The sequence below is a fragment of the Terrapene carolina genome, unplaced genomic scaffold (genome assembly GCF_002925995.2).
Source record: "Terrapene carolina triunguis isolate 2854851 unplaced genomic scaffold, T_m_triunguis-2.0 Scaffold32922, whole genome shotgun sequence".
Lineage (NCBI taxonomy): Eukaryota > Metazoa > Chordata > Testudines > Emydidae > Terrapene > Terrapene triunguis.
This window is the reverse complement of record NW_020697273.1, coordinates 282,749-304,079: the sequence shown is the minus strand read 5'-3', so window position 1 is coordinate 304,079 and position 21,331 is coordinate 282,749. Positions and strand designations below refer to the sequence as shown.

General features: G+C 55.8%; 4 protein-coding genes across 4 annotated transcripts; 3 read left to right on the top strand and 1 right to left on the bottom strand.

Moving 5' to 3' along the window:
- Nucleotides 1-1,479: 1,479 nt before the first annotated feature.
- On the top strand, nucleotides 1,480-9,166 carry LOC112118531 (transmembrane emp24 domain-containing protein 6). The gene is made up of 4 exons (XM_024216893.3): nucleotides 1,480-2,124; nucleotides 5,336-5,462; nucleotides 5,773-5,924; nucleotides 7,859-9,166. Exons 1-4 carry the CDS (start codon nucleotides 1,861-1,863, stop codon nucleotides 8,090-8,092), a joined length of 777 nt encoding a protein of 258 aa, XP_024072661.1. The 5' UTR covers nucleotides 1,480-1,860; the 3' UTR covers nucleotides 8,093-9,166.
- Nucleotides 9,164-12,086, bottom strand: LOC112118537 (60S ribosome subunit biogenesis protein NIP7 homolog). Its single transcript, XM_026663247.2, has 5 exons — nucleotides 11,966-12,086; nucleotides 11,494-11,580; nucleotides 11,039-11,177; nucleotides 9,404-9,544; nucleotides 9,164-9,283 (listed from the first exon to the last, which is right to left on the bottom strand). Exons 1-5 carry the CDS (start codon nucleotides 12,019-12,021, stop codon nucleotides 9,164-9,166), a joined length of 543 nt encoding a protein of 180 aa, XP_026519032.1. The 5' UTR covers nucleotides 12,022-12,086.
- A 249-nt stretch (nucleotides 12,087-12,335) lies between these two features.
- Nucleotides 12,336-15,492, top strand: LOC113409387 (conserved oligomeric Golgi complex subunit 8-like). Its single transcript, XM_026663229.2, has 5 exons — nucleotides 12,336-12,674; nucleotides 12,882-13,089; nucleotides 13,320-14,138; nucleotides 14,499-14,667; nucleotides 14,959-15,492. Exons 1-5 carry the CDS (start codon nucleotides 12,346-12,348, stop codon nucleotides 15,234-15,236), a joined length of 1,803 nt encoding a protein of 600 aa, XP_026519014.1. The 5' UTR covers nucleotides 12,336-12,345; the 3' UTR covers nucleotides 15,237-15,492.
- A 1,369-nt stretch (nucleotides 15,493-16,861) lies between these two features.
- Nucleotides 16,862-18,414, top strand: LOC112118524 (peptide deformylase, mitochondrial). The gene is made up of 2 exons (XM_024216883.3): nucleotides 16,862-17,408; nucleotides 18,174-18,414. Exons 1-2 carry the CDS (start codon nucleotides 16,868-16,870, stop codon nucleotides 18,329-18,331), a joined length of 699 nt encoding a protein of 232 aa, XP_024072651.2. The 5' UTR covers nucleotides 16,862-16,867; the 3' UTR covers nucleotides 18,332-18,414.
- Nucleotides 18,415-21,331: the final 2,917 nt, after the last annotated feature.

Here is a 21,331-nt window from a genome sequence, read left to right as displayed (position 1 = left end):
GTGTAGACTGAGCTGTTGCTGAGTTGCACCGGCAGAAGTCTGGTTTCTTGGCAAGGGGACTGGCGTTTGTTTCCACATTTCTCTGCTTTGTACATTTTTATATTGAGTGGGGATTTCTTCCTCCACATTTTTTTGATGCTTTAAAATAGATGTTTTGTTTTGTCTTTGTGCTCATTAGTTTCTAGAATGTTTGGAGCCAGATATCAAGTTAAAAGTTAGTGTTCAGTTGGTTTGACTTGCCTCCTTCTTCGCAAAATTCCCTTCCTTGTGTCTGTTTCCTGGAGTAGTGCATTATCTCTGAAAGGTCTCTGGGGATCTCTGGCAGGCCCCAGACATGCCTTGCCTTCTAATGCCAAGTCCGATCCCATGTCTGAACCCATCATGTAAAATAAAGCAGTTCCTGTGTTGGATATAACAATTGCAACAAATTTGATTTGCATCTCCCCAGCATTCCCCCCTCAGGTAAATATTCCACCTTGAAAAGGGAGAAGCTTGGCATATCCCTGGGTCAGTGCCCTAGTGACAGCTTTGTGGGACACCCTGTTAACAACCAGAATTTCATCCTGCATTCACTTCCTGAGCCAGCTGAAGCCGGGAGCATCGCATCAGCAACTAACTGAATTGGAGTGCCAGAAAGTCTTGTACCCCTATCCGGTGGGATGCTGCTGCTTATTAGGAACAAGTGGATTTCAGAGGCACTTATGTATCATCTTCCCCTCGCTTCCACCAACACTCATGCATTTAATTTCCTTCGGTTCTAGCTGCAGAAATACCCCAACAGCAGGGGTCCTGTGAGCTGCTTCCATTGTCACTGGTGCTGGGTCCCCTGGTCCCCTGCTTGCCTTAGCCATGTCCTTTGGCACTAGCGGTTGCTGGAAGGAACCTCACCAGAGGAACTCCTGGCTGTCTGGATACAAGTGGCTCAAGTAACCTCTTCAACTTTGCTATTAGCCAGACTTTCTCCCTGCCCTTTGCCCTGTTTATTTTATATTTTCGTCTGTTCTGAAACTTTCCTCTGTGCTTGAGTGGCCTGGCTGTGAAGTGTTTCCCCTGTTTAGTAGTTCCATTTGGGCCAGTTACAGTAAACCAGATTAATAAGTGTCAGTGGAAGAAACATGGGACACTTTCTTCCTTGTGCCATACGAGGGCATGAGAATAAATATCATCCCACATCCAAATATCAATACCAGCCCTTTGCTTGCCTTCCACTCTATGCAATAGAACACTTTCCAGCCAGTGGTGCCCCTTTCCCATTTACAGAGTGAGGACATTGCCACAGACTCCATAAGAGAAGAGAAGTCACGGTCAAAGATGAAACAGGACCTATCTTGCAGCACCCAGATGGGATGGCAGCATAAGGTAGTGGAAGATATAGGGCACACAGCCCATGTAGCCAAGTCCCTGGGTCTTCTCTGGCATATTGTTGCTCTGTGATCAGTGTCTAGATTTCTTGTACTAAATAAAGTTTCTAGGAATGTTTTAACACACTAATCACTATAATAGAGTCCTTCAGACCATGGTGTGGGCTGTCGACAGAAGTCTGAGTGCAGGACACCCAGCCTGCCCCCAGAACAAGCAGTTCCCCAGGAAGGACCGTTTGTACCTAGTGACGGTTCTTCAAAGCGGACTTCAGGGTTTTACAAAATGTTTCAGATGGTTAAGCTCTAATGAGGACAAACTGCACAGCTGCCCATGCAGGCCTGGTAATTGCACTGAGATTACCTTGAGGAGTTGAACTCCTTCCAAGTGCCTCTGATGTTTGGATAAGTGCAGCTGTGTTGTGTGCTGAAGGGAAAATGTTTGGCAAAAGCAGAGAGTGAGGAGTGAAGTTAATGATTATCCCCTTGCATCCTGGGACCCATGCTCCTGCTCTGCCCCAGCCAGAGGGGTGGAGGCTCACAAGGCAGCATGGTCCCACTCTTTCCTTTGGCTGTGATTGTGGGTCTGCTTAGTCTGACAGGCCCTGCCAGGAGCCCAAAGACCGAGCCCCTGAGTGGCTCCAGTGAGCAGCCTCTCTTCCGTGGAGCTGATCGCTATGACTTCGCCATTGTTGTCCCTGCAGGTGGCACAGAGTGCTTCTGGCAGTTTGCACATCAGAGCGGATACTTCTACTTCAGCTATGAGGTGAGTGCTGGGGAGGACTCTTGCAAATGGCAGGTTTTCAGCTCAGTGGAATTTCCTGGTAAAATAAAGAACTTCCCGCAGCCAGACAGCTGCATATCCAACGGAGGAATTGCCAGAGTGGATCCAGCTGTCATGGTCTCTGGCAATAGCCAGTACCAGCTGCTTCAGGGGGAAGGTAGAATGAATCCTGTAGTCAACGATTAGGCAATAACCTGCTCTTAGAGAGAGGCTGTCAGTCAGTAGCTGGTTTATGTCCTAAAGCAGGAGGGCTTATAGCTCCCCAAAACAGTTACTTTACAAAATCCTCCTTAGTGTAACTCTGGATGCTCTCAGTGTTCGCTTAAATCTCCAACCTTTTTTGAATCCTAAACTTTGTCTCAATGAGCTCTTCCAGCAGTGAGTTCCACAGGTTAAACGTTCATTGTGTAAAACATTGCAGGTAGTTTCTGTAGTGTAACATTTACATTGTGCACACACAAGATCCCCAACTGAAAAAAAGACAAACTCCTGAATCTTTCCAGCTATCAGGATGGCCAGCTGTCTGGGGTGCTGGGTTCTTTGGAGCACTCAATTTCCCCTGGAGTTTGGCAGCTGCTGGTTCTAATCCCACTCCAAACGACTAGCTAAAGATATATATATATTTTTTATCAGACTAAATGATCTAAATGGTCCCTTCTGGCTTCAGAATTTTTAAAAATGGTATCTTCTGTATCAACTTGCTGCCTTTCACTTTCAATGTCTGCTTGCTCTTGTATGCTGAGCGGGTGTGAATAGGAGTGCCCGACCTACCTTCTCCACGCCTCTATTTTGTCCCTTCTAATGTCTTCTTTGAACTGATCAGTCCCATTCTTGTCCTCAAAACGTCCATCCCTGCCTCTGAACCCCTCGATTTTTGCTCTCGCCCTTGAAGGAAGGCGATGAGGACGGTGTTCTGTCCTGGTAGCACACAGGAGCTGCCCTCTAGTCCAGTGCCCAATCTCTGACAGTGGCCGGAGCCAGATACTTCAGAGGAAGATGGAAGCAGCCTTGTATTAGGCAGGTGTGGGATGATCGTCTCGTCACCTCCCCACAGACATATTAGCTGTCTTCCTAATTCCTTAAAGAGATGGGTTTAAATCCTGAGGCACGAGGTTTATTGTCTCTTCAAAATTAGTTAGCATTATCTATTGTAACTCTGGATATTCTTGTTACCCATATAATTGTCCAATCCCTTTTTGAATCTTGCTAAGTTCTTGGCAACAGCAACATCCTCTGGCAATGAGTTCCGCAGTCTAATCTCGCAGGTGGAAGTGTTTGCTTCGTGTTAGTTTTGCATTTTGCTCTCTTTCATTTCATTGAATGTCCCCTATGTTATGAGAGGGGGAACAGAAGCTCTGATCTCTCTCTCTTTTTAGCTGATGGTTTATTAGTGATTCGTATAATGGCATCATATTTTTCTCAGCCATACTTGAAACATCCCCTTTTAACCCTCCTGACTTCCATTTTCACTCTGAATGCCATGGATTACTCTCCTTTCTATTGACTTCACTGGAGTTGGATTTCTTTCCCCTGAACAAGAGGGGGCTCAAATAACCTCTTCAACCTCATTAGCCAGACTCTTCCCCCGCCCCCCAGCTCACCTTCCTGTTTGTTTTGTTAAGGGGAGTTGCCTGCCTTTTAGTGACCTCACTCGAGGCTGAGTCTCAGGACTCGGTTTTTAGGGCCTTTTTGACTAAATTTCTTTTCAACTCCCCCTTCCTAAAGGTTAAGGCCCCACCATGCTGCTCCTGGGGCCCTCCCCTCTGTTGAGGAAGCTTGAACTTGATTGTATTGTGGTGACTATTAGAGGCTCAACTAGTGATTACTTCAGGCAACTCCTGGCTTTGGCTTTGACCTCAGTGGAGAAGAACGTCTCCTGGTTCTGGAGGATGTGCTGTTCCGAAGGTTGCTAGGGAACTTTGCCAAGTCGGTAGCAGAGGGGTGAGTGCTAGTAGCCAGCATCCAGTGTTGGTTGGATCTTCACTTGGCAGGAGGTTCCACAGTGCATGAACTCAGCTGAGCACTCACAACAGGAGACCTTCCTGTCCCCTGGGCTGCGAGTGGCAGGAGTATCCGAGGTCTCTTGCTGCGTGGTTGTGTATCGTCAGTGCTAGGTACTGGGCTCCCGCCTGGAATGGAGCCCTCCAATCCTCTTATCTTAAACCCTGTGACTTCCCAGCTTCTGTTTACACTGGGCCGATTGAAGTAGCTCTGGGAGTTTGTGCCTGGCACTCTTGGCACTATTCGTGTTTATCAGCTGCTCCCTTTATCTGTGGTGCGTGTGGAGCAAAGCAGCTGGGCTGTAGGCAGAGGGGTTGGAGCTGTTCAAGGATTCGGTGGACTGAGCTGGCGTTCAAGCCCAAGGTGCTCCCCCGCCCTTCTCTCAGCCTGTTCCAAAGCAGGGGAGGTGTGTGGCTGGGAGCACTGATTGCTGCATGCGTAAAGGGCAAGGAGGGCTGGGTTGAACCATAACACAGCTCCCGCTGGGGGCTGACTGTACATGGAGGGAAGGGAATCCACTGCCCAGTCATGGAACATGTTGGGGGGCCAACCCTGTGCTAGCTAGATCTCTACTAGCCGTGGCACGGCTCAGTACACAAACGAAGTGGTTGGGGAGAGAAAGGGGATTGCGGGAGAGGAGAATTACCCTGTACAGCGCAAAACGGCAAAATCCTTGGTGTCCTTGCTCTGACATGGGCAGAGGAGGAAGCAGACTCAGCAGGTTCTGCTTGCCCCAGCCTTCCTTTCTGAGCCTGCGTCCCCTGGAGCTAGCCCTGAGTGACCAGCAAACCACTTAGCTGCCTGGTGGAGGCTCTTTGCTACCACTCTGCAGGGTGAAAGATTTCTCCCCATTTCACTGACAGGAACTGAACCATCCAGCCACACACACTGTGGAGAGCCAGGACTTTCCCAGTCCCATGCTTGTTCCTCCAGGTGGTGCCTCTGCATAGCCTGTCTGGTCTGCTTAGGACGCTGTGGCTCCCGTAAACTCACGGGCACCCACTCGAGGTGAGTTTAGCTGTGTAGTAGTTGCCACTGAGAACAGTCATGGGCTTTGCTGCCTTTATAAGCAACACGGCCCCATCTGTTCCCATGGGAATTTCTGAGGACAGCATGGGTCAGGCTTGTTCTTTGCTAGAACTCAGAGCTGCACCCAAAGTTCCCTCTTCTGCTCATTGTCTCTTGGCTTCAGGTACAACGGACTTCAGGAATTGGACATGACAGACACGTCTTGGCCACTGCAAACGATCCCAGCGGCCTCCAGATGGGCACGTCCCAGGATGTACGAGGACAGATGAACTTCCCCACCAAAGAGACAGGTTCTTGCCACCCCTGCTACCTCCCTGGCCCGCATGAGAGCTGGACTACTCCAATCCTCCTGCAGATCGTTAATGATCTAAGCCATAGTCCTGTAAAAGTCTTGCTAGACACAGCATGTGTGATTCTGAGCTCAGAACTTGACTATACAGGCAACCAAGCTTTTCTGCAGCTGCTAAGCTCAGAGAGACCATGTCTCTGCTGCAGAGAAGGGGTAAATGGGAGCTAACAGAGCGGAGGATTTGGGGTAATGTCTGACTGTCACAGCACCTGTTGCTCTCCTCTGATGCTTTGAACCACTTCCCTCTACAGGTTTTTACCAGCTGTGCTTGAGCAATCGGCTCAACCACTTCGGTGTTGTGCAGGTTTATCTCAACTTTGGTGTGTTCTATGAAGGCTTTGACCTACAAAACTCGCCAGACATGGAAAGGAAGAAAATGAATGACACACTGGAGGCAATTGAGGTAATGTTTTATTTGCACCGTCAGCTGCCTTGGAATAAATTTTTACTTATTTTTTTAATTTTATTTATTTAATTTATAAATTTATTTAATCAATTGCAGGGCTGAAGCAAGCTCAAACGGGCATCTTGGTTTTGAAAATGAGGCACATGGAAGTAAATGGGGAGCTAAGGATAACTGCTGCTCCCAGGAAACACACATGGGGCAGCAACTGGAGTAGTTTTAAATCAGTCAGACACTTGGCTCTGGAGAGAGCCAGGAATGGGGGGGGTGTCACATTCTGGGGTGCAATCCAGATCAATGAGTAGCTGTGTCACTGCCTGCCCTGTAGCCCTGGGGGCCTCACAATGCTTTGCTGCTGTAGCTTCCAACCTGGGCCGACCAAACAGCATGCAGGTCACACCTTGACTGTGTGTAGCCAACTGGCCCAGCAGCCTGTCGGCAACACTCCAGTCACCCTCTGGCTTGGTTACTACCTGCAGGGTGACCCCAACACACTCCCAGTCTTGAATTTCCCCCAAAACGTGTTCTGCTGTCCAGCCCGCTGCTGAGCAGTTCAGGTATTAGAAATCCATTGCCCCTCTAAGGGGTCAATACGCAAGTTTGCTGCCTTAACTTGAGTTACCCAAACAGTTCAGTCCAAACACAGCATTGGATTAGTTCTGATTGTAGTTAAAGAAACTCATTTTATTTTTTAAAGACATTTTAGGTGAGTACAAGGCATTAAAGTCGGAAATGGTTACAAGAAAACTAAAGATAAAGCACTGTCTAGTAGCTAAAACTGAAGCTAGACTTGGTTGAAGATAAAATCCTTAGCAAAATTGCTGACCAACTTCTCAGGTCAGGATCTCTCATAAAGTCAAAGGGTTGGCTCCTTTGTCATCTTAGGTGAGAGAGAGACAGGGAGAGCTTTGGGGTGGTTTTGCCCCTTGCTTTTATAGTCCAGCCACCTTCTGAAGTGGATTCTTCTGAGGATTAACCCTCAAAGCAACGTTTATTCAAACTCTAAAGGCGGCAACATGGAGACTGGTGGTGAAAGTGGCTCCATGCGCGTTCTTCTCCGCTGTATAGCTGAAATGCAGCTTGTCTCCTGCCATTTCCCCCTTTTGCTGTCTCAAGGACCCTGTTTACTCCTTAGATCTAAATTGAGGTGTGCACATTCCTGTATTAAACAGGTCTGTCCTAAACAACTTTTGCCTAGCCAGGGCTGTGCTATCACCACCGTACAGGGGAATTCATAACTCTACATATGTTGTGTACATCTCACCAGAATATTGACAAGCAAGTTATTAGTTTCCAAGTGATACCTCACAGGGCCTATGTTCAACCCATAGTATGTGTAGCATGTGAATACAGTGCTGCTTTTGGTCACGGGGTTGTGTGAAAAACAGGAAGGGTGGCTGAGGGAGAGGTCTGTCAGTGGGGCATATGAAATCGGATGGGGCTGGCTGACTGGGGATCTGGATGGAATGTATCAATCCTGAACCACCCTGCTCTTGTCATTCAATCCCAAATGATGAAAGATCTGTTCCTGCAGGCTCTGTGGGAGGTCTGCGGGGCTTCCATTCTTCCCCTTACTGGTTCTCATAGGAACTTAGCAACGGCCAGACCAGATCAGCCCTAAGGTCCATCTACCCCTGTATCCTGCCTGACAGTGGCCAGCACCAGATGCTTCACAGGAATATTCAAGAAACCTGGCAGAAGGCAGATGTGGGATAATGTCCCCACAAAGGTTTCATCCCAACCCCCACTACTAGAGGTTATCTTGAGTCCTGAAGCACATAGTTAAAGCTCTTCCAAAACAGTTAGCATGAACAGTAATATCCACTGGATCTGGCCAAGTTCTTGGCCTCGGTGATACCTGGTGCCATTGAGTTCCACAGTCTAATCAAGGGTTGGGAGAAGGATTTCATTACCTGTCCTTGTGCTCATTGCAGGAGAGCACCCGCAAACTGCAGGCCCACGTCTTCCACATGTGGCGCTTTTATAACTTTGCCCGGATGAGGAAAGCGGCTGACTATTTCATCCTTCAGTCCAACTATAACTACGTGAACTGGTGGTCACTGGCTCAGAGCCTCGTCATTGTCCTCTCGGGTGTCCTGCAGCTGTATTTCCTAAAGCGGCTCTTCAATGTGCAGCCCACTACTGCCACCAACAAACCGAGGTGCTAAGGCCTCTGGCTTACACCACTGCTGGACCCAAGCAGCAGGAAGGACCAAAGGACAGGCCCGTAACACTGCAGAGCACACTGAACTCCATCTCATCCTTTCTCCCCTCCGCCTCCATGGAAGAATGGGAGATCCTACCTGTGGAAGGAGCTGGACTGGGGAATTTTTTCAGGTACAGAATTCCCCTCAATGCCCTAGCGTCCAGCTGGCTCTTTATCTTATCTTTATTCTCTACTCGGCCTGTAGCACAAGACCCATTTTGGGGGGAGGGAGAGGGGATGGTTCACTGTTGGTTTAGGCCTAACCTGCCCAATGGTCTAATAGTGAAATGGCTTGAAAAGCTGTTCACATATTATAAATAAAAGAAACAGTTCACACTGCGCAAGCACTGTCCTGTCTGAAGCCACCATCCTCTAGGAACCAGGGCTGCTCCCTGGCACGGAAGCCACTGCTACAGCACCCACCTACACGGCTTCTGATTTGCCCCGGGGGTGTGGTCATGGTGTCCTCCAGTCGCACAACCCTGTCAGCTCCCCCTCTCACTGTACTTGGGTCTCTGTTGGGGAACAAGGCAGAAACAATCCTGGGGGTGGGGAGGAATCACTTTGTTCCTGTTGACTGAAACAGCCGTGTTCACCTCCGTCTCCTGCTACACAGAACTTCCAGCTTGCCCTAGCACCCATGGAGGGAGTAGGTGGCTGCATTAAGGTGATCTACCCCCCTCCGCAGCTACTACTGAGAAAACTGCCTTTAGTCTGAGTGTAAGAGCTGTTCCTGGGCAGGGCTTAGGACCAAGTAGCTGAGTTCTTTCACTAGGCCACACCAACATGGTTTTTATTAGATAGAAAACAAGTTTTATGTAATCCCTGTCTCCTTCAGGCTGGGACAGGCACTCCTCAGAGCTCACAATAGTTATGACTAAGTCACAGGTAGACTGGTCTGTAATCCTCCACAGCAGCCTGCAAAGCCCCATCCCAGGAGAGCTCCCTGCTGCTGCTTTGAGTTCTGATTTCACAACACGCTTCATTGCCATGTGCAGCTGAGTCCTCAGAGCCTTGTGCTGCTGGCTGCCCTTTAAGTAAGCGTCTCCTCATGCCGCACGTACTCCCCAACGTCAGCCTGATGAAACACTACGATCGCCATGGGGTCCACTTTCCGGCAGTCCTGGGTAGACTTTGCTGCTACTCCAAAACCCTGGGGAATTAAGAATAGTGAAACTCAGGCACCCACTTGTATCAACACTGCTCTGCTCAAAGCAAGTTCATCACTGTTTTCTGAAGAACAATCCACTCCCCTACCAGCACTGTCACTTACCAGAGGAACATCGGCCATGGAATACACCACCACACCCTGGTACTGAGCTGTGTTCTCGGTGATGCGGCCTAGGCCAGATTTCAGCACGTGGTTCCCATAAAGGAAGGACTGCTCTGCTCCAGGTTTCACCCACACTTTATACTGCAAGAGAAAAGCACCCATCCTCAGGAGGCACAGCAGTTGCTCACCCAAATCTTCACAAGTTAAACTTACTGCTGAACCTACAAGGTTATTCCTCATGCAACTGGGCACAAGGGTAGAGACACAGGTGATACCACCTTATGAAGCAAGGCTCAAGTAGGGTATCTGGGGCATGGGAGACAACAGGGAAGACCTGTAACAGTCTGTTTCCTTTTGCTCTTCATGCAGCCATGTAAGGGGACCAGAGGCTGAGGCCAGTGAGGGTTAGTGCCAGGGAAGCCCACAGAAAGATTACTTTGTGCATGTAGGGTGAGCCAGAAGGCAGACACTTGAGACTGGAGACAGCTCCAGTGCCACAAGGGGAGTGAGTAGGGAGGGAAATATTAGCAGTAAATAGTTAGTAGCACCTAAAGACCGCAAACAGGATCAGGCCCCACTGTCCTGGGCACTGTATAAATCTATTAAAGAGACACTCCATGCATACAAGCTAGAGTGACACAGGGTAGGGGATATGCGCAACATAAGAGCAAATGAGTATGAGGAAGAATTGGTCCATCTTGTTTAGTTATAGGGTCTGCAGACATATTACACCCTTTTCCCACCCAGGTTCCCTCTAATTTTTTCCATGTGTGGAATAAATATTATGTGCACCTGTAGAAACAAGAAACCTAGATATAGTATTTTTTAAAAGTTAAATAGGGATAACTACTCGAGCCAGGACAGGTTAGGCATTTTAGAACTCACACTTAAATTTAATTCTTTCAGTAGTAAGAAAAAAATGAAATGCATAGACCAGTCAAAACACTAAACACACTTTGAAAGAATAAAATTACAGAGAATAGATGTACATTGCAAGAAGTAACAACAATAATATAAGTATATGTTGGGAGGTGCGTGTGACAACACAGGGACAGCGTTTGTGTGTGTCACACAGACTGTGTGTGTGCTGGCTGCTGGGAAAGTTTTTGAGAGATGCTCCACGCTGTCTCTTTAAGGCACTCATGGAAAGCTCTCCTGCTCTGTCCTGAGCCCTGTTGTCTCCCCTCCCCTGCTCTGCGGAGATGGGGCACATGGGCGGGGAGAGAGACAGACTGTGTGAGCTGGCTGCTGGGGAAGTCTCAGAAACAGTGCACTCTCTCTTTAAAGAAAGGCACTCAGTCACTCACCCTTCCCTGCAGAAGCTGAGTTCTGAGCCAGGCTGTGTCCCCTCGGCCCTGCGGAGATGGGGTACAGGGGCTGGGGGAGGGGGGATCAGCACCCTCCCCCACCCCTGCTCTGCACAGCCAGCAGGAGGGTCCTGTGAGCAGCTGCAGAATGGAGCAACATGGGGGGCACATGAGCACATGCTACCTCTGTGCTAATCAGCTGGGCAGCACTTAAATGCCTCCTGGGCTGCTCAAGGAGCAGTTACAGGGAGCACAGCACCCCAGTGCTGCTAAACATGACCAAGGATCAGGTTGCTGCCTGAAAGCGTCTCCTTAGCCAGCCTCTCACCTTGGCATAGGGAGCCAGGTAATCCAGGGCAGTGACGTGGAGCCGGAACTTCTGGGTCTTGGTGAACTTCCCAAAGCAGGTGCCCAGTGCCACCAGCTTGTCCCCAGGGATGCTGGTCGCCACCTTCAAGATTCTCTCACTAGGAAAGAGCAAACGCAGCCAACGTGTGATTAGTTCTCAGAGAACCTCAACACCTAAAAGAGAAGGTTTAACCAGCGCCAGGCCCCCCACTGTCAGCCAGAGGCACGGAGGGGGCGGGGCAACCTGGCTGGGGACCTGCAGTCACAAGCAGCATCAGCCCCGCCCTCTCCAGGAACGGACCAGGAGACCGAGCGCCCTGGGCCCAATCCCTGCCCCGACGCAGCAGGGCCCAGTCTGCAGAACCGGTCACTTCAATGGCAGCTGCGGAGCCTGCGCTTGGGGCCTGGGGACTCCAGCCCGGCTGCGCCGCCCACCTGACGTAGTAAACCCGGTCCTTGTGCAGGCGGAAACAGTAGGAGCCGTCGGGCCGGTCCACCAGCAGCTGGATGTTCTCGCCGATGCTGTGGGGAGAGAGACCGTGAGCGGTGGGTCCCGGGACGGGCCACTAGCCCCAACCCCGGACCCTCTCCCCGGCTATCCCGGGCCAAGTCCCTCTCCGCCCAGCCCCTCCCCCCCGGCTACCCCGGGCCAAGTCCCCCTCCGCCCAGCCTCTCCCCCCCTGGCTACCCCGGGCCAAGCCCCCCTCCGCCCAGCCCCTCCCCCCCGGCTACTCCGGGCCAGGCCCACCTCCGCCCAGCCCCTCCCCCCCGGCTACCCCGGGCCAACCCCGCCTCCGCCCAGCCCCCTCCCCGGGCCCTCTCCCCGGCTATCCCGGGCCAGGCCCACCTCCGCCCAGCCCCCCCGGGCCAGGCCAAGTCCCCCCCGGCTACCCCGGCCCCGCCTCACTATTTCGCGAGCTTCTCGAACAGGGCCCGGGTCTCCTCCTCCGTCAGGGGCCGCATCGCCGCACCCGGCAGCTCCGGGCTTAGTCAGGGCACTGCTCCACGTGGGGGAGGGGACAGCCCGGAACCGGAAACAGCCCTGGGCTAGTAGAGTCTGGAACATAGAGCGTCCCGGGGTGGGTGGGGCCAGCGTACCTCGCTCAGTGCCATAGAGTCGGAGGGACGCGCGTTCCGGGTTTGAGTTCGCGGAGCTGTAGGGGGCGCTAGACCAAGTGTCTCCAGAGCAGTAGAGTTGCCGAGAGGCGGGGTAGAGTGCCCCGCACACCATAGAGTCCGGCGCCCCGTGGATAGCACGTACCTGCGTGTCGTGGCGCTCTCCCCAAGATGGCGGCGGCCGGCGCGGCCCTGGAGGAGGCCAGCCTGCTGGCCTGGCTGTTCCGCGGGGCGCCGGGGTCGGCGCCAGGGCCGGAGCTGGCCGGGTACCTGGCGGAGCTGGCGGGGCTGGGGCTGGAGGCGCTGGGCCGCGAGCCGGGCCGCCTGGCCGAGGAGCGGGCGCTGGCCGCCGCCCAGACGCGGCACTTGGCCTTCGCCCACTACAAGATCTTCATCCGCTCGGCCGAGTGCACCAGCGAGACGGGCCGCGGCTTCGGGGGCATCGAGCGCGGCCTGGCCCGGCTCCTGGGGCGGCTGCCCGGCTTCCAGGAGACCTGCAGGTGGGCCCGGGGGGGCCCCTGGCCCGGGGTGTTGGGGGGGGCGGGGCCGGGGGCCCCTGGCCCAGGGGGTGGGGGGGGGCGGGGCCGGGGGCCCCTGGCCCGGGGCGTTTGGGGAGGGGCCGGGGGCCCCTGGCCCGGGGCGTTTGGGGAGGGAGCGGGGTCTGGTGGAGGTTTGCGGGGGGGCTGAGTTCTCCTTCCCTCCGGCAGGAGCTTCTTGCGGGACGCCGAGGAAATCGCCTCCAGCCGCCGCATGAACAGCCTGACCCTGAACCGGCACACGGAGATCTTGGAGATCCTGGAGATCCCGCAGTTGATGGACACGTGCGTCCGCAACGGCTACTACGAGGAGGCCCTGGAGCTCGCTGCCTACGTGCGCCGGCTGGAGAGGAAACACTCCTCCATCCCCGTCGTCCAGGTTCGTCCCAATAGTGCTGCCCATGCTGGGGGGCTGCGGCCCCTGGGCATGGGATGAGCTCCTCAGGTGGTGGCTGGCATGGGTCGACTCGCCTCCACGCAGCGGGTGGGGACTTGCTCTGAGAGGAGTGTGGTTTGGGGGGGTGACGTTTGGAGTTCAGGTTTGGGGCATGAAGCTTGAGACGGTGGTGAACTGTCTCATAGCTGAGGTCTCTCTCTCCCTGCCTCTAGGGCATTGTGGACGAAGTGCATCAGTCTTCACAGCTGATGCTGAATCACTTGATCCAGCAACTGCGCACTAATATCCAGCTGCCTGCTTGCCTGCGTGTCATTGGCTACTTGCGGCGCATGGATGTCTTCACGGAGGCCGAACTGCGCATCAAGTTTCTGCAGGCCCGGGACGCCTGGCTCCACTCCATCCAGGCCTCCATCCCTGATGACGACCCCTACTTCCACATCACCAAGACCATCGAGGCCTGCCGCGTCCATCTCTTTGACATCATCACACAGTATCGTGCCATCTTCTCGGACGAGGAGCCGTTGCTGCCTCCTGGCGAGCATGTGGTCAATGAGAGTGCCATCTTCCATGGCTGGGTGCTGCAGAAGGTTTCACAATTCCTGCAGGTTCTGGACAATGACCTCCAGCGGGGGGTGGGCAGCCGCTTGGACTCACTGTTGGGTCAGTGCATGTACTTTGGCCTGTCCTTCAGCAGGGTGGGAGCTGATTTCCGGGGCCAGCTGGCCCCAGTGTTCCAGCAAGTTGCATTTGGCACTTTCAGGAAGGCGATTCAGGAAGCAGTGGACAAATTCCAAGATGAGATGAACTCCTACACGCTGATCTCTGCTCCTGCTGTCCTGGGCAGCACCATCCCCGTGACAGTACCAGCCACCCAGCCAGGAACCCTGCAGCCTCCCATGGTGCTGCTGGACTTCCCACCTCTTGCCTGCTTCCTGAACAACATTCTGGTTGCCTTCAATGACCTGCGTCTCTGCTGCCCTGTGGCTCTTGCCCAGGATGTAACGACTTCCCTGGAGGCTGCCCTTGGCAAGGTGAGGCAGGCACCTGACAGGGCGTGGCTGTTTCTCTCTATTTCAGCTTCTTGTACCGGGTTGTCAGAATGCTGAGGATAGATCTTGCCATTCCCTTCTGCACGCACTTCCTGTTGGCTGAATGAGCCCCTTTCCCCTCCCCTGCATTTCCCCTACAATTGGGCAACTGAATCAGACTCGGGATCCAGCATCAGAAGATGAATTGTGTAGGGCAAGGTGGTGGGTCAGTGGCTGCTCTCCAGAGCCAGTCCCATCACTCTGAGCAGCTTGGGGAATGTTTGGTGCAGCTGCCCAGGGTGGAGGTTGCGGGATGAGGAACTGAAGGTGCTTACGCGCTCACTCTCTCTCTCCTTCCTGCAGGTGACTAAAACAATCCTGGCTTTTCACCGGGCAGAGGAGGCGGCTTTCAGCAGCCGGGAGCAGGAGCTTTTTGCTCAGTTCTGTACAGTGTTCCTGGAAGACCTGCTCCCCTACCTTAACCGTTGCCTCCACGTCCTCTTTCCCCCAGCCCAGATAGCACAGACCCTGGGTAAGAATTCCTTCTTCCCTCAGCAGAGAAGTATGAGGGAAGTGCCTGCTCTCATGCAGAGCCAGGGCATATCTGCTGAGCAGGGTGGGTCCCAGAGACCCTTGTCTTTGACCCCTTCACTGCCCTGCTCTGGTTCCCATGGGACATCCGTTGGCTGGAGTGCTCAGAGCTCCCCCAGTGAAGTCCAACAGTCTACAAGGATCCCTGCCTGAGCTGTGTGATGTCATCACTGTCCTCATGTCCCTTTCCAGGTGGGCTCTGGGTGAGTTAACTCTCTGCTCTCTTGGCCAGGTGTTCCTCCCACTCAGCTGCACAAGTACGGCAGCCTTGGCTGTGTGGACGTGAATGTGATCAAGGAGCCACTCGCCTTCATCCTGCCAAAGAGAGAGGCCATGTTCACTCCAGACGAGAAGGAACTGGCCCAGGAGAGCCCAGCACCTGCACCAGAAATTCCAGGGCCAGAGCAGGGAGTAGAACCCAGTGTGCAGCTGCCTCTGGTGGCTGGAGAGGAGAGCAGTGTGAACGCAATGGCTGTTCTGCAGCCTGATGTCCCAGTAGCCACAACCTAACAGAGGGAGGGGATTGCCCCAGCTTGCCTGCCGTGCTGCGCTGCGTGCATATACTGAGTGATTCTGGCCTCTGCAGAAGCCTGTGGGAGTCTTGCACGTAGCAGCGCTGGTATTGAACAATGGCACTGAGTGTGGGGGTGTGGATGGAGATGAGCAGGAGCATTGGCTGCGTCTGCTGATGGGAACTGTACAGAGCATTACAGGCTGCATCATCTGTGACTACTTCCTTGGCTTCACTGTACCCATCAAGTGTGGGCAAGGGCCCTTGCAGGTCTCCTGGTCCTGGGGGAAGGAGGCTGGGCCCAGGCCTGGGCTCTCGACAACCTGTAGTATAAAGAGAGTGAATACTTTCGGACTTGGAAAGCAGGTTCAATGACGCACGTACCTCTGAAAAAGACTGATCATTGTATAAATAAAGCTCATTAATGTATTCTGTGCTGTACCTGCTTCCCCCCAGCCCTGGCTGCAAGCAGCTGCTATGGGCATACTGTGCAGGGATGGTCTGTCATATCCCTCCCCAGCCTGACAAGGACTCAGCTGTTGAAGATATTCACAGATGCTGAGCTGCTGCTATTATCCCCTCTGAGCTTTGGGCTCAAACCTCCTGGTAGCTCAAGAGGCAACTGCCAGAGAGAAACATCAGTGTATTTTTCATAAAGAACTCTGCAGTTTGCACTGCGAGGGAGGAGGTGCCGTGGTGTACAGGCCCATCTCCGGGCATGGCTGAGTGGGGGAGGAGCTGGCCCTGGCCAGGCTAGGCTCTCAGGTGCCTTTGTTTTTTCTTTTCATGTGCTCTGTGTGTAAATGAAGAACTGGGTTTCTGGAACCTTCAGCTTGGGGCTTAGTCCAGCACTTCGCACAGGGTGAGGATCCCTACAACACCTAACATTCAAAACCTAGCTGGGATGGCTTGTGCCCCCCCTTCTATGTGGGGGTGGGTTCAAGCAGAGGGTGGTGGAGGGCTGCTAGCTGGGGGCTTAGAGCAGGGCCAGGGGCTTGTAGGCAATTGGAGGGCGAGAAGCATGAATGTGTGTCCTTGGGCATGCCTCTTCCCCGCCTCCTGTGGTTTCCCTGTGTAGCGAGGGGCCCATGATGCCCTCCTTTGGAAAGTGTAGTGCCATGGGCAACGTGAGGTGGAGAAAGGCCACCCAGCAGCCTCTGGTCAATGTAGCAGATCTATCCCCAACCTGCTGTTGTGTCAAGGGATGTGACTCCCCACACTGGGGCTCCTTCCTGGGGGGCAGGGCTGGCAGATAGACCTAGTGACGGGGACAGGCCCATCACCGCAGGGACCTGGATGGATCGTGCTGCCCCCAGAGACCAGGGTATGGGGCTGCTCTTGCTCTCCACAGCGGGGTGCCCTGCAGCGCCCCTTGCCTGCCGCAGGGCCCCAAGCTGGGGAGCCCTGCAGCCCCCGCGATGGAACCCTCCCCCCGGAGTGCTTGCAAACCCCTCTAATCCCCCTCCCCCCTTGGCTTGGAGCCGGTGACCCCGCCCTGTGCCGCAGGAGACTACAACTCCCGGCATGCTCCGCTACTTCCGGTGGGGACCGGCGGCCCTGTTACACGTGAGCGCGGCGCATGCGCAGGCCGGGCCCGTGGAGCGCGCGCGTCCCCGGTCCCGGTCCCGGCATGGCGGCGTGCGGCGCTCGGCCGCCCTTCGCGCACGCGCTGAGCCGCTGGCGCCCGGCCCGGGCGCAGGCCCGAGGCCTCCAGGCCGGGCCGCCCAAGCCGCGCAACTGCTGGGGGTTCCTGGGGCGCCCGCTGGTGGCGCCCCCGCAGCCGCCCTACGAGCGCGTGTGCCAGGCCGGGCACCCGGTGCTGCGCGGCGCCGCCGCCGCCGTGGAGCCCGCGCTGCTGGGCGGCGCCGAGGTGCAGCGCCTGATCCGCGCGCTGGTGCGGGTGATGCGGCGGCTGCCGAGCCAGGGGCTGAGCGCGCCGCAGCTCGGGGCGCCCCTGCAGGTCTTCGTGGCGGAGCTGCCGGAGCGGCTGCTCCTGGAGACCAGCCCGGGCCTGCGGGAGGCCAGGCAGATGGCCCCGTTCCCGCTCCGAGTGTTCGTGAACCCGGCCATGCGGGTGCTGGACTCCCGCCTGGTCTCCTTCCCCGAGGGCTGCGAGAGCATCGCGGGCTTCGCCGCCTCGGTGCCCCGCTACCGGGCGGTGCAGGTGTCAGGTAGGGCTGGGGCAGCCCCGGGGCCTCCCTCCCTGCAGAGCGCAAAGCCCGGAGCCTCCGCCCATGGACCACATCCTAATAGAGCGAGCCTGTCTCTGGGCCCCCCCCTCTGCCAGTGCCAGTCCCTGCCCGCTACCGCCCCCAGCCCCCCCGGCTTCCCCCCCATCACCTGCCTCAGCCCCCCGCCCGCTACCGCCCCCAGCCCCCCTGGCTTCCCCCCCATCACCTGCCTCAGCCCCCCCGCCCAGTCACCACTGCGCACCCTCCCTGTGGCAACTACGCCTGTTTCTGGGCAGCCTGGAGGTTCAGCCCCATGGGGCCAGCCCACCGTCCATAGACAGGCTGCAGCGTGCTGGCCTCGTTCGGCCTGGCTTGGCATGCTGGCACGTCCAGTGCATCCCCCTTGGTCTGGCAGGAGCCCCGTGTCTCTGAACCACAGAGCCGGGGACAGATTGAGGTCTTCAGTTGTGATAAGTGGCAGGCATTCATGCTGGCATGGGGGAGACCCCGGTTCTGCAGTGCTGGCGCAGTGTGGGGGAAATGGCCCTGCCTGCTTCATCCCACACTGCCCCTAGGCAGGGCCCGAACCCCTCCCCGTCTGCATGTGAGCAGCTGCTAGACAGGGTGAGGTAGCTGCTGCATGAGCCCTGCCCTGAGGGGGCTATACATGCTGTGCCTAGCCCGAGGGGGGATTGGTGACAGCTGTATTGGAAGCGTGGGGGCCTGATGCTCAACTTCTCACCTGGGCCATGTTTGCTTCTGCAGGCCTGAATGAGGCAGGAGATCCCGTTTCTTGGCAGGCAAGCGGGTGGGCGGCCCGCATCGTCCAGCATGAGATGGACCACCTGCAGGGCATCCTGTACATCGACAAAATGGAGAGCCAGACCTTTGTGAACACGCGCTGGACGGAGGTGAACGAGTGAGCCCCTCACGGGCGGCTGGAGTGACCGGCTTGGGTTGTAATGGGGTGTGTCTTCCACTCTCCTACCGACAGCAAGGAAAATAAAGGTGTTGCACAGCTCAGCTGCAGTCTGAGAGTTCTGAGGGCCTGTGGCCGGGGGGCAACCCTCCCTTTCCCTCGGAGGCTATGGGGAACACCTCCCCGCTGGGAGCCGGCGCAGGCAGACTGGTGCATCTCCTGTGCTTTCTGAGCAGCCCCTGCCTCGGGCTGTCCCCTGGCTACACGGGGGAGTCCTGCCACGCTGGTTCGGTTTTGCCCAGCACTTGGAGGGGTAGTTTTATGATGTGCACCCCCAGGGACCAAGCTGAGATTAACTTGTCTTCCCTTCTGTCACTGCACCATGTGAAGCTCAGGCCTTAGGGGGAAAGGCCAGTGGCTGTAGCCCTCCCGCCTGTCAGCGGGAATACTGTCACTAGCAAGTACCACACCAGTGCTGGGGCTGGCACCCGCAGCTAGCTGCTACCCACAGTGCCAGGCCTCGGGAAGGAACACACTTGCTGAGCCACAGGCCAGGGAGACTCATCAGCTTTATTACAGCAAATACAGAGAAAGTCTTCCACAATTCCAGCCTGGGTTCCTTTCCACCCCACGTTCCTCACCTCCCCTGGCAGCCTGCGAGTGCCACCCACTGTCCCCTGCAAGCCGGACAAGGGCAGGCCCACTTCCTGCTCATGGGCTGGGCTTATCCCACTACCTGTGGCTGCCTAGGTTCCCTCTAAGGGACCAGAGCCAATCTGCAAGAGAAGCCAGACACGGGCACCTCCCCTACGAGCAGCAGACTCTTCCTGGCGGACCCGAGCAGGCAGCGGTCTACCTGGGCAGGGGCTCTCCGCCTGCAAGGCCTTCTAGCAGGAGTTCTCTTCCCCGCTGAGAAGCCAGGCAGCAATTGAATGAAACACACGCGTGCTGAGAACAGACCATCTTAGTGCAGAGCAGAGCGAAAAGTGGAGCTCTTCCCAAGAGCCACCGCTGCTGCGGAGATTTCGTTACAGATGCCGCCCACATTGAAAACAGCCCCCGGAGCACTGAGCTCCCCCGTAAATCCAGCCCTCAGGAGGGAGCCGTTTCCTTAAGGAGCCCCATGAGCAGCGTGGATGGGTTGGGAATTAAATTCACCTCAAAGGGCAATGTGAGACTGTGGTCACAGAGCAAAAAGGAAAACAGTCAGGTTACAAGTAGCCTATGGGCAAACTCCAGCCCTGACAGCCCCGCCGGGCTAGCCCCTCTGCTCGCTGCTCAGCAGCTCTACATTGGGCGCTTTCCCTGCCCAATCTGCAACCCCCCCTGTAGGCAGCTGGGCCAGCCGATCCACCCCCCACAGCAACCTGCCTGGCTGGGGCCTGAGCAGAGCCCCCCAGCTGTGATACTGCAACCCCCCCAACTAGGCAGCAGTGTGTGTGGGGGGGGGGGGGGAGATGGAGGTGGGCTGTTAGTTAAGCATTGGGAGCCTCAGGCTGATGCAGGGGCCTTGCACCAGGCACGTCACCCACCTCCAGGCTGGCTACAAGCCTCCAAGAGGGGTTGACAGTAAAACTGGCCGGGGGGGGGGGGGGTAGGAAGAGCAATTGCTTTTCTCCCCCCCCATCGGCACCTCAGGCTCTAGGACAGTGATTCTCAAACTAGTGTACTGGTGACCCCTTTCACACAGCAAATCTCTGAGTGTGACCACCCCCCCTTATATTTTAAAACACTTTTTTTATATTTAACACCATTATAAATGCTGGAGGCAAAGTGGGGTTTGGGGTGGAGGCTGACAGCTCACGACCACCCCCATGTAATAACTTCCCACCCCCCAGTTTGAGAACCCCTGCACTAGGAGTCTCATTCCCCCAGCCCTGCATCGTCCCCGTTTTACACAGCGCCCGCGCTGTCTAGTACTCAGGAGTTCCGGTTCCCAGTCCTGTGCTCTGACCACTCCTCACTCCGCCCCCCGAGCCTGGGCCCCGCTTCCCACAGATGGGGTTACCCCGGCCGACTCACCTGGCCCCCTGGAAGCACAGACCGGGAGGGGCAGGGAGTCTCACGCTCCAAGGAGCTGGCTGCAGATCTGAGCACTTTGTGAGGACACAAGCTTTTGTGCTCCAGCCAACTGATCTGGCAGGCCCCAGGGCCGGGAAGGGGGTGCTCTGGGATCCTGCCCCGAAACCGCACAGAGAGACCTGCCCCCATGAGCTCTGGAGCACAACGACCCCCATTACTGCCAGCACTGCTGGCTATTCCGCCGCTTGTCCTCGCATGCCCATCCAGCGAGTGCAGATGGGGAGCGCCTGTGAGTGGGAGCAGAGACAGCCGGAGGGTTTGCTATCGAGTTTGGCCCAACAGCAGCCAAGGCGTGGGATTAGCTCATTAGGCTAACGCCTGAGCGAAGCGCCTCAGCTCCAGGGCTGGGGCTTGGCACTTGGCTACTCCTAGGAGACGGGACTCAGGCGCAGTAGGACAGGGAAGTGCAGCAGCCAAGGGGCTGCAGATTGTCACTCCCCCTTTGGAGGACGTAGCCCTCAGATCTCCCCCTCCTCTTGACCGTTATTCAGCTGCTCTCACCCCACGTCCACACCAGCAGGGAGGGAGGGTGAAGCTGAGTCGCCCGGAGCTCTGCGGCAGGGCCTGGGACCCCAACTTGCAGCAGGAACGAAGCCTTCGCATACGGTGATCCGGGAGTTGATGGGACTGGGGGTTGCAGCACGCGGGAAAGCAAAGAGCCAGGCTCACGGAGGGGATGTGCAGCAGGCTGGAGAAGTCCCACAGCTATGGAAAAGCAGCCAGCCGGGGAGGGCTCCCTGCGTCAGCAGCACTGCCGCCAGTGGCTGGGCAAGGGGACACACCACTGCTCTGCCCTGCTACAGCAGGGAGCAGAGCCTAGCTGGAGACAAGGCAGCCTTCTGACCACCCACATGCTGCAGAACCCGACCCTAGCCGTGCCTCCAGATCCATTTCCTGCTCGCAGTGCCACGGGGCAGGCTGG

Excerpts from the sequence above, each read along its gene's own strand:
- LOC112118531 (XM_024216893.3), top strand. The coding sequence starts at position 1,861 with ATGCTCCTGCTCTGCCCCAGCCAGAGGGGTGGAGGCTCACAAGGCAGC. Across the intron at positions 5,463-5,772 it reads CTTCCCCACCAAAGAGACAG|GTTTTTACCAGCTGTGCTTG; the intron begins GTTCTTGCCACC and ends TTCCCTCTACAG. Across the intron at positions 5,925-7,858 it reads ACACACTGGAGGCAATTGAG|GAGAGCACCCGCAAACTGCA; the intron begins GTAATGTTTTAT and ends TGCTCATTGCAG.
- LOC112118537 (XM_026663247.2), bottom strand. The coding sequence starts at position 12,021 with ATGCGGCCCCTGACGGAGGAGGAGACCCGGGCCCTGTTCGAGAAGCTC. Across the intron at positions 11,581-11,965 it reads TTCGAGAAGCTCGCGAAATA|CATCGGCGAGAACATCCAGC; the intron begins GTGAGGCGGGGC and ends CTCTCCCCACAG. Across the intron at positions 11,178-11,493 it reads GACCGGGTTTACTACGTCAG|TGAGAGAATCTTGAAGGTGG; the intron begins GTGGGCGGCGCA and ends GCTCTTTCCTAG.
- LOC113409387 (XM_026663229.2), top strand. The coding sequence starts at position 12,346 with ATGGCGGCGGCCGGCGCGGCCCTGGAGGAGGCCAGCCTGCTGGCCTGG. Across the intron at positions 13,090-13,319 it reads CCTCCATCCCCGTCGTCCAG|GGCATTGTGGACGAAGTGCA; the intron begins GTTCGTCCCAAT and ends CCCTGCCTCTAG. Across the intron at positions 14,668-14,958 it reads CCAGATAGCACAGACCCTGG|GTGTTCCTCCCACTCAGCTG; the intron begins GTAAGAATTCCT and ends TCTCTTGGCCAG.
- LOC112118524 (XM_024216883.3), top strand. The coding sequence starts at position 16,868 with ATGGCGGCGTGCGGCGCTCGGCCGCCCTTCGCGCACGCGCTGAGCCGC. Across the intron at positions 17,409-18,173 it reads CCGGGCGGTGCAGGTGTCAG|GCCTGAATGAGGCAGGAGAT; the intron begins GTAGGGCTGGGG and ends TTGCTTCTGCAG.